The 10,709-nt window shown below is 45.3% G+C and overlaps 1 protein-coding gene and 1 long non-coding RNA gene across 2 annotated transcripts in view; one reads left to right on the forward strand and one right to left on the reverse strand.

Moving 5' to 3' along the window:
- Positions 1-1,011, reverse strand: part of CHSY1 (chondroitin sulfate synthase 1) — a 57,430-nt gene extending 56,419 nt beyond the window's left edge. The window contains 1 exon segment of the mRNA XM_025041237.1: positions 907-1,011. Coding sequence (XP_024897005.1) covers positions 907-1,011 — 105 coding nt within the window.
- A 420-nt stretch (positions 1,012-1,431) lies between these two features.
- Positions 1,432-8,907, forward strand: LOC112472799. Its single transcript, XR_003043771.1, has 4 exons — positions 1,432-2,601; positions 4,641-4,716; positions 5,283-5,452; positions 7,928-8,907. It is a non-coding gene; the product is annotated as an uncharacterized LOC112472799 (long non-coding RNA).
- The last annotated feature ends 1,802 nt before the right edge of the window (positions 8,908-10,709 follow it).

The raw sequence follows: 10,709 nt of genomic DNA on the forward strand, positions 1-10,709 counted from the left end.
GTTCCCGCCGAGCACGGACGGAACCAGCAGCTCGGGAGCCGTTCGAGACGTGCGCGCCGGAGGGGTGGGGGTGGGGGGGACCGTGAATTCAGTCACCTTGTTCCCTGCGCCTAGTTTCTAAGCTAAAAAAAAAAAAAAAAAGCGCTAACAGTAGTAGCATTTAATGCATGTTGGAAGAAATGGTAGGTGATGCTCATACTTTGGATGCTAAGCTCTACTTTTTTTTTTTTTTACATTCTATGTGGACAGATAGTCGGCTCATTACCCCAACCTGAATGTTGCCAACCTTTTAACATAGCCCATCCGTTGAGAGTGCGGTGGATTTTTTAAAGATGAGTTTCAGTACTGGTTTCTCTACGATGGATTTTAAATTTTATACATTTCTTCTTGAAAAGAAAACAAAAAAAGAACTCGGCCAAGGCAACAAAAGCTGAGACAGTGCCATACAACAAAGTTTTTATAGAGCAAATATTAATCTTGTTAGTCTCCCATATATTGGGGTTTTCTGGAGAGCAAAGTATTTTCTTGGGCCTGACAGGTTCCAACGTTCATTCATTTAATCAAATGAATCCAGAACTTAGAGACAGAAAATAAGCATGCTCGGGGTAATCCTTGGATCTTTCTTCATTGTAAATATGCTCAAACGATTGAAATGTTACACAATTTAAAGGGTCCAGTTGTGGGAGATGCACCATCTCTGCAACTGCATGGCGGTCACTTTGTTTATTCTTTGGGTAGCACCATTTTCTTTGGCACCTGTGACGTATGTCAAAAATAGTCCATAGTCCACTTTCCCGCAGACGCCATCCTTAAGAGGTGATCCACATTTAAAATTAAATACTCATTATGCAGTGAATACAGGATTCCAGCAGTGAGTGGTCTTGGGCAAAATACAGAACACACAACCATGAATGACAGCCTCGAAAGCCATCCAAAGGGGTTTTCAGTAAGACCGTAGGCCACAAATGCCAAGTAGTCACCGGAACCCCCAAATTCAGCAGGGATTTCCATCAAGCACAAATCTGGCAAGATACAGATGTTCAATTTTGTGACATACTTAATGATTTTAATATGTCCTAGTCGGCTTTCAACCTCTATTTCCTTCTAGACTAAAACCGGATGAGAAGGAAACATAAAAATGTGATGGGAAAAGGCTAAATGTTTTGTCCTCTTCAATTCCTTAGTCCCGAACTGTCCCTCAGTTCCCAGGTCAACAGCTTTACCTGGCTCACCTGCCTCACCTGCAGACCCAGGGGGAGTGTCTTTTTCAAATGGTAGACAGGATATGCTATTCTCCATAAAGGCTGAGGCCTAAGGCATAGAGGGCCCAGGATAAGGAAATTACGTGCTAGGGGAAGCCCTCCTGGGAAAAGCAGACGAATGTCAGACCTGGGGTTCGGGGCGGGGGTGGGGGGAGGAGCAGAAGGAAGCTGAGGTCCTGGAGAAGTGGGTGGCCCTGCCGGGGGCCTTCATGCTGGGGTGAGTAGAGAGCGGCCTGGGGAGCACAGGAGCCCCAGTGCAGTTGGAACAAGGAGCTGGGGGTCAAGCTGAGGCAGATCTCCTGGGGAGGTATCCAGAAGTGTCCCAGAGAGGCCCCCCTGTGGAGGCGGGGATCAGGGGGCAGACCTGTCCTCCCAGGAGGTCTCGGAACAGGAGGCAAGTGCCTGGAACCAAGGACTTCAGTGACAGCCAGAGGCCTGGAGGAGCAGATGGCAGATGAGTCCAGGGGAGAAACCAGCTCCACCAGGGCCCCCCCACGTACCCCACAGCAGGGAGAACGCCCCCAGAGTACACACACGCACACCCTCCACACAGCCTCCCCAAGCCAGGGTTGCCCCTCACTCCCCATAACTCTCTCCTTGATTTATTTTTAAAGGTGAGAAGAAGGTGGGTCGGTGAGATTTCATAGGCCTCTCACCTCCGTAAACCGAGGCGACAGCTTCCCCATTTAGCCACACTAGGGTCCCCCGCTGTTCAGCTGCAGCTGCAGTCGGTGACCGTTTTCATTTCAAAAGGGAGTGTCCTTTACCGAAATCAGATAGATTTCGCAAGGGAAACCCCACACTACAGAGTTATTCAATGGCACAGACTCCTACTGGCATATACCCTGACCCCCTCCCCCACCCCCAAAAAAACCCCAGAGAGTCAGATCAGGGCCCGTGTGCCCTCTGAGCTGAGGAAGTCCCATCCCGGCAAGTGCGTCCCCACTCAGGGGCTCACTTCCGTCATCTTTAACTGTGATTCTAGGCCGGCGCTTAGAAGTGTCTTCCAAAAACACCACATCATCGAACTTCCTTCCCATTTTCGTGCCTGTGAATCTCTATGACATGTAATTAAAAGTCACGTCTCACAAATTGTAATCCGTTTCTTTCCGTGGCGCATACATTGAACGCCCGCGACGCGTGTAGCATTTCATGTGATTTGCAGCGATTTCTCAGAAGCCCTTGTCAATTCCTCGGAAGCCCTTGTCAATTCCTCAATCGTTTGTCAACAGCCAGCAGCGAACAACTGACAGAGTCCCTGTAAAGGCTTCTTTCGAGAATGACACAGCTCCGGGACCCCCGCCTCAAACCAGGGGAGGGGGAGGCCCTGCAAAAAGTGGTAAGAATTTTTAAAAAACTTTAGACCTCTTTTAAGAAATGGTGAATGCTGAGGATGGAGTTATAATAACTCATCCTTTCAGAAGATTCGTTCATTGTCTTCAAGGAGGAAAATCGGTAATGATCATTTATTGATATTACTACTTAACCTCTATTAACCCAATAAAACTTCACTTTATTATTAATGATGCTATTTAAGGTCCTCATCAGCTCATTAATTTTGCTTGATATTTCCTTGTATTTGCAGCATTTCCAGCTAGGTGCAGGACAGGGCAAGTGATTATGGCTTATGTTCCAGCTCCAGACACTAGTGGATCCGACACTGGTTGTGCTAGAATGTTCTTCATGCTTCCTTGGTCTGCTTGTCAGCTCTGTCCACTCTTTCAGATATTGATTTGTGTGTGTGTGTGTGTGTGTGTGTGTTTCTCATACAAGTGTGTATTTGAGAGCAAGATAATGAAAGAAAGAGGCGGGGGAGAGAGAGAGAGAGAGAGAGAGAGAGAAATTCAGCTCTACTCTGCTGGCCGGAAGGAATGTAATCTTACCAGGAAACGTTGGCTGCCACCAGCACAGAACTATCGGGAAACAGCCCAAATGTTCCCTGGGAGATAACCTCACCGCAGAGGCCAGGGACAATCCTCATGTAGTAGAGAATTTCCCATCTGTTGCCAAGAAACGCCATTAATCTTTAGATCGGCGCCAGAGTTTCCAGAGCTGGAGCATTTCCACAAAGACGAAGATTCCATTCCAATGGGAGGAAACGGGGAGCCCCTCTCAGAACCCCGGGTCCCCCATCGGCTGCTCAGCAACATGACTGCCACGTGAGGGCGTCACATGGTGGTGTCAGGCCTGGGCACCTCACGGTAAACCAGCTGTGTAGCTCAGACTCTTTGACTCAACGTCTCTCAAAGCACAAAGTTCCTTGGGGGAAAAAAAATTCAAGCAGTAGAAGAAGGTGTAAGCTACGAATCGATGCAGCAGAAATTCAGATTACAAACGCGTAGGGTAGAAGTCGGGAAGCAGCCAACATGAACACGGTAAACCCCGCTAAAACACCCCACGTCGCAGATCTTTCACACGCCCTGTTATTCTGCCATCGTGGCCAGTTAGGGCCATAAACACCTTCCTTGCCCACCTGATGGATGTGATAAGGGGCTGTTTTTCCAGACCTGGCAGTGAGGCGTCTGCAGGGGCTGCAAACAGTGACAGTACCTGGTACGTTTCTGGAGGGGTGTCTGCGGAGCCAAGGCCTAGAACCCCCCAGGAAAGCGATTTTGTCAAAACCGCGAATTACAAATACATTTCTTTTCGACCCAGTAATCCCACTTCTGAGAATTTTTCCTCCAGTCTTACCGGTACAAAATGACACTTGGACAAAGTTATTCTTTGCCAGATCGTTTCTCATAGTAAAAGATGAGGCCCAGGTATCCCTTTAAGGGGAATGGAGGATAAATCACGGCACATCCATCAAAGAATGAAATACTCCGAGATATAAAACATCGTGAAGCGCTATTTCTACCGAGACGGAAAGAAAGCGCACGCCGCAGAGCACAGAGCAGACAGAGCGAGGTCCCCACCGGGGACGTGGTTCCACAGTGTAGCGGTCAGCACGTCTGCTTTGCACGCAGAAGATCCCGGGTTCGTGCCCCAGAAGAGCCACAGTCTGTGGTGTACGGCAACGCCACCTTGAACAAGCTTGATGTCTGGTCTCGGAAGCTAAGCAGGCTCAGGCCTGGTTAGTACTTGGATGGGAGACCACCTAGGAAGACCAGGTGCTGGAGGCATAAAAACAAACAAACAAAAACCTCTGCCAGTTTCCCTAGAACAAAACGCTAGGAGGATGCCTAAGGTATAAAAGTGAAACCTGTGGGAGCTCGGTGGGAGGCTGATACTTTTAAAACTCCATCCGATTTTTTATTACGTGGTTGTAATATCCGTCTGACCCTCAGGGGAAAAAAAAATGCCGATCTCCCTCAAATCGAAGCCTTAAGATCATTTGAGCGGAGTATTGTTACTAAGACCATAAATTCTACCTGACAGGTTATTTGGTGCAACTGCCCCTGTTTAAAAGAAGTGGAAACTGAGGCCCCGAGAGATGAAACTCGTTGGCCATACGGTGAGTGCTGTCACTACCAGCCAAGTGGCCAGTACCCCAGCCCAGAAGGTCACTCACGCTAAGGAAGAATCCCCCAAATATTCTCTTTCACATTTTGTCTTTCACCCCTAAGTGACTGGTTAAAACGAACACTTCCAGGATCTAATTGCACTTACGTTTCCCGGTTCCCTTCACCCACCATTGTTAAGTGTTCCTCGAGCACAGAAACATTCAGGGTTTTCTCAAGTCATCAAAATGGCTATACTTCTTTGAGACTCGATTTCTGCACTGCTTCATCCCTGTTCCCCGATGTACTTCATTCTCGGAGCTTCCATAATCTTAGGGCCTCATGCCATGTTTTTTTTTTTTTTAAACCCTTAAACATATAACAGAAAGAATCATTTTCAAATTTTTCTTTAAATCCTTAAACATAAGAATCAGATTCAACCATTTCTTAGACTATGACAATGGCGCCCTCTTGTGGTTTGTAGCTGTTCCTGTTGAGTGGAAATCTATTGGACTCAGAAGAATGACCAGATGTTTAATTTTCCGGTTCATAACCTATTTCTAATTACCACCTTTACCAGCATGTTCCGAAGTGGCACCATGATCCTGGATTTGTGGCTCACTAGCCGGCGACACTGTAAACTGGGAGGAGCTGAGCTAAAAACGGTTGGCTGGAATGGACTCCTTGAATCTTGAAACCCAATGAGAGTCTGCGCATTTAGCAAGTGCACCAAGTGATTCTGATACTCAGGTAGGTTTGAGAGCCACGGATCCCCGCTCTCATGTGGGGACTGGGCCAATTTCCCCCAACAAATGAAAAATATCAGCCGGTGTCACCTGACTGTGTGTGGTCGAGAAGCTCGCATCCGCCCAGGATCGCTGCTGCAGAGCTCGGAGCTCCGGAGACCAAGTTCCCGTCTTATGTCATGAGGAAGAATTCAAGGGCAAGATGGACGCCAAGCAGGAAAGCGTAAGGTACACACTCGAGAGGGGAGTGAGGGTCATGGGAAGGTGTCTGGACGATGGGCTTTGCCCTTCTTGGGGGGCGGCGCCCGGAAACCTGATCCTGACGTAGCTCGTTGTCCCCTTGCAGTGGACGGGGATCCACTTCCCACTCTTTCTTTCTCACGTGGTGGTTCCAGAACTGTCAGGACGTCAGGTGCATGATGGGAGCTTCAGTATTTGCAATGCAGATGAGATTATAATGATAATATCATCAGCCAAAGGTCACATCTTGGGCAAAGATGGTTTCTGAGCTGGAAAAGATGGGGTTTGGCGTATCCCCCCTTGCCGGGGCTAAAACATGGGGAGGTCTGAAGGAAGGAAGGAAATTTCCAGAGCCACATCCTGGAGGAATAAGGAGCGTCCCTACACCACCTGTCCTGCCTCATAAATCCCCCTGAGAGATTTTCAGACCCATGATCATAGGGGGTATGGAGGGACTGGCAGTCAGGCTTCTGTAGCTACTTCCCGCTGTGACAGGGCCTTGTCCCCACCTAGCCTGAGACTGAAAACCTCTGCCTGCCTGATCTAGGGGATCAAGGTTTTCCTCCAGGTGAAGGAATTGGTTTAAATCCCTGTGACAGTATCATCTTTACGTGGGACTTGGAGGAGACAAATTTAACGAGGAGGTTAGAGAGAACTAGGCCAAAGGTTAGGGGTGGACCTAAAGCAGAACCCAAGGGGGAGGAAGCAGGCGACAGGAGGTCAAGTGCTCTCTGCAGCCGGCCGAATAGAATCGGATAGAATCGGATCGGCCCTCGGGGTCCCCTTAGCAAACTCACGCAGCCAGTTGGCCTGATTATAGGTTTCTTTAATGTTTTCCTCCACCTGGCAGGTGGCGTTAATGTAGGTGCAGCAAGTCTTGTTAACAACTGCACAGATACCTCCTTGTTCAGCGAACAGATAGTCAAGAGCTAATCGATTATCAAAGACCGGATTTGCCAGTGAATCAAAGGAGCCTTTTAGGTGTCGGAGGGCGTCTCCAGCCCTGTGTGCTAGGGTGGCTTCCAGTTAGGTTTTCTAAGGTGGCCTCATGGTAGGCAAATCCTCCCCAAGGGGCTGCTAGACCGATGGCAGCTGCGATGCCAGCTTCGGGAAGTCCTGTGGAGACAGGACAGAGAGTTCAGGGACGTCCCTTCCCTCTGGGATGTGGCTCTGGAAATTTTCTTCCTTCCTTCAGACTTCCCCGGTTTTAGCCCTAGCAAGGGGGTTAGACCAAAACCCATCTTTTCCAGCTCAGATGCCATCTTTGGCCAAGACATGACCTTTGGCCGATTATACTGTCGTTATAATGTCATCTGCATAGCAGACACCGCAGCTCCCATCATGCACCTGACGCCACGACAGTTCTGGAAACACCACTTGGGGAAGAAAGAGCTGGGAACGGTCCCCCACCCACTGGGAGGGGATGACAAGCTACGTCAGGACCAGATTTCCGGGCGCTGCCCCCCAGAAGGACAAAGCCCGTCGTCAGACATCCTCCCATGACTCTCTTGGCGGGGCCCTCACTCCCCTCTCGAGTGTGTCCCTTTGCGTTAATAAACCTGGCTTTTTCCTGCTTGCCCTTGGATTTTTCCTCATGTCATATGACAAGAACCTGGTCACCGGAGCTCCGAGCTCTCCAGCGACAGGATGACAAGCTGCAGAGGTCACACCGCGAGGTTGTCTGAGGCCTTCGGAGCAGAAGTTTGAGGTCCAAACAGTTTTTTTTTTTTTTTTTTCTGTCCAGCGACAGGATGACAAGCTGCAGAGGCCACACCGCGAGGTTGTCTGAGGCCCTCGGAGCAGAAGTTTGAGGTCCAAACGGTTTTTCTTTTTTTTTTTTTCATTCTCAAAATGCCATCTTTAATCCGTTTGTGTTCACGGACTGTCAGGGTTGTGCCGATGACTTGGTTGTGTCCACAGGTAAAGCCCCAGTCCCCACCCACACCTGACTTCAGAGGGCACTCCTGCCTGGCAAATGCAAGGGAAGGCTCAAAAATAACATGCTTTTATTGTCCCCAACCGGAAGTGGCTTTAAGATGCAACTGTCCCTGGTTTTCTGCTACTGCCAGACAGGAGGGAATTATACTGACCGAGCATAGTTTGTTTTCTTCTCGACATTTCCTGGGGTTCATGATATTTTTCAATAAAGTTTTATTTGGTCAAATGAGAAATGAACTTTGACACCATGGCTAAACATTTCTAAATATTTAGTAGTAATAAAGCCAACTGCTTCATTTAGGACGGGGTGAACGCCAGAACTCAGACATGGAGCTGCTCATGACACTTGCCTGGGACAGATTTTTGGCCCGAACCATCCGCTTCACTTCTTTTTGTCATGTTTTGTGGTGTCAACACAGCAAAACTGTTGAGAGATTCGGAGGTTCCACAGAGAGCTCTGATCGCGCGCCAGAATCACCCGTGCCACCTGGGGACAGAAAACTCCCAGATACCCTGAACAGAGAATTTAAAAAAAAAAACAGTTTTGTCGAGGTCTCATATAAAACAAACTCACGTGTTTCAGACGTACAGCGTGACGCTTTTTGGTATATATACACACTCCCGTGGAGCCACCGCAGCCGCTGTGGCCTGAATGTGTGTGTCGCTCAGATTCACATGTTGAAATCTAAACCCCCAAGGTGATGATGGTGTTAGAAATGGAGGGTACGTAGGTCCTGGGATTGGTGCCCTCATAAAAGCGACCCCAGAGAACAGGCTGGCTTTCCTCCCACCATGTGAGGGTACAAGGACGGGGCAGCCATCTGCACCTGGGACGAGAGGCCTCACCTGAACCCGACCACGCTGGCATCCTGATCTTGGACTTCCAGCCTCCAAACGGGAAGAAGAAACACCTTCCTGTTGTTTATAAGAGGCCCAGTCTGTGGCAGCCTGGGCCAAACAGGACACCGGAGATTCTGGGAAAGTGGAGGCGGTGGGTGTGACCCAGGCCTGTCCCACGCCGGACGCAGGAGAGTGAAACAAACACGTTTCTCCCTAACGACACGTCTCTTTCAAAGAGCAGAAATTTATAGATTGTGCTTTTCTTGTAGCTAAGAATGCTTTGCCTAAATTAAGATTGACAAAGATATTCCTCTCATGTTTCTTCCAGAAGTTTTATACTTCTAGGTTTGTTATGTAGGTTTACGAAATATTTTAATTTCTGTATGAGATTTGGACTAAAGTTGTTTTTTTTTTCTCCCTCATATGGACATAAGATGTTTCCAGCACCATTTGTTGGAAAAAAAAAAAAATCACCCTTTCTCCACTGAATTGCATTTGTAACTTTATCAAAATCAGTTTTCCATATCTGTGTGGGTCTATTCTAAATTCTCTATTCTGTTCCATTGATCTACTTATTATCTGGGTACCAACACCATACTATCTTGATTACTGTAGCTTTATAAAAGGTCTTGAAATCAGGTAGTGTTAGACCTCCAACTTAGTTCTTTTAAAAAAAATTTTGGGGGGGCTATTCTAGATACTTTCTATTTCTATATGAATTTTCTTTTTAAATTTTATCTCTACTATTGGCTGGTTTATTTTTAAATTTATTTTTAATTTTTAAATTACAGATGACATACAATATTAGTTTCAGGTGTATGACATAGCGATTAGAAATTTATATGCCTTACAAAGTGATTGCCCCAATAAGTCTGGTACCGTTCATAATTATTACAATATTATTGACTATATTCCCTGTGCTACAGTTTACATCCCTGTTTTCTATGAATTTAAGAACCACCTTGTCAGTTTCTAAAAAAAAAAATATCTGCTGGAATTATGACTGATACCTTTAGATTAATTTAGGAGAAACGTCATCTTAACAATATTAAATCTTCTGAGCACGATGTATCTCTCTAGTTAAGTCTTCTTTTTCTCAGCAATGCTTTATATTTCGACATATGGGTTTTTAACATATTTTGTATCACTTAAGTATTTCCTATTTTTGATGATAAAGAGACTATCATTTTTAAAACTCAGCGTCCTGTTTATAGCTAGTATAGAAATACAACAGACTTCTGTATATTGATCCCATATCTTGCAACTAGGCTAAATGCACTTAGTAGTTCTAATAACTTTTTGTAGAGTCCATCAGATTTTCTACACAGACAATCAGGTTGTCTGCACATAATGATGGTTTTACTTCTTCTTTTTCAATCTGGATATTATTGATTTTTCTATATTTGTTTCATTGCGGTGAGCATTGAGCAGGGGCGTCTGATCTAGACAGAAAGCATTCAATCTGTCACTACTAAATATGGTGTTAGCTGTAGGTTTTTGATTGTCCTTTTTCAAGTCGAGAAAGTTCCTTTCTGTTCCTAGTTTGCTGATTTTAATCGGGAATTGATAAGTTTTGTCAAGTATTTTTTCTGTCTGTTGAGATGATCATATACTTTGTTTAGTTTTGTTTTTAGTTTTTTAATATGGTGAATGACGTTGATTTTTGAATGTTAAACCAACTCCATTTGGTCATGAACTTTCTGTTCTTTTTATAAATTATAGGATTTTATAAACCCTAAGTTGTCCTATTCTACTGTGACTACAATTACAAATACGTTAAATCTTCTCTGTGTAGCTTATATATTTATATAATATATAAATACTTATATATTATATAATATATAAATATGTATCTGCTACTACTATCTTCACCTTGTCTTCTGTATTTTTCAGCATTTTATTTCCCCGCTTCATTCCAGGTTATTTATTTTGAACTATCTTCTAATTGACTAATTCTTCGGTTTTGTCAAATCTGCTATTAAACCTGTTCATGATTATTTTCAGTTGCCAAATTTTTTTCAACTCTAAAAGACTTTTTTTTTTTATGGTTGCTCTTTCAAAAATATCATATCATTTTTTAATGGTTTTCACTTCCTTGTCAAAAATTTCAAATTTGTTTTTTAATCTCCTTGTGCAAGGTAAGCAGCGATGTTTACAGCTTATTTTATGGTTGTTATGCTAGAATATATAATTACTAGAATATGTCTATTTATTTATATATAAATCTAAATATATATTTATGT

The sequence above is a fragment of the Pteropus alecto genome, unplaced genomic scaffold, assembly GCF_000325575.1.
Source record: "Pteropus alecto unplaced genomic scaffold, ASM32557v1 scaffold59, whole genome shotgun sequence".
Classification (NCBI taxonomy): domain Eukaryota; kingdom Metazoa; phylum Chordata; class Mammalia; order Chiroptera; family Pteropodidae; genus Pteropus; species Pteropus alecto.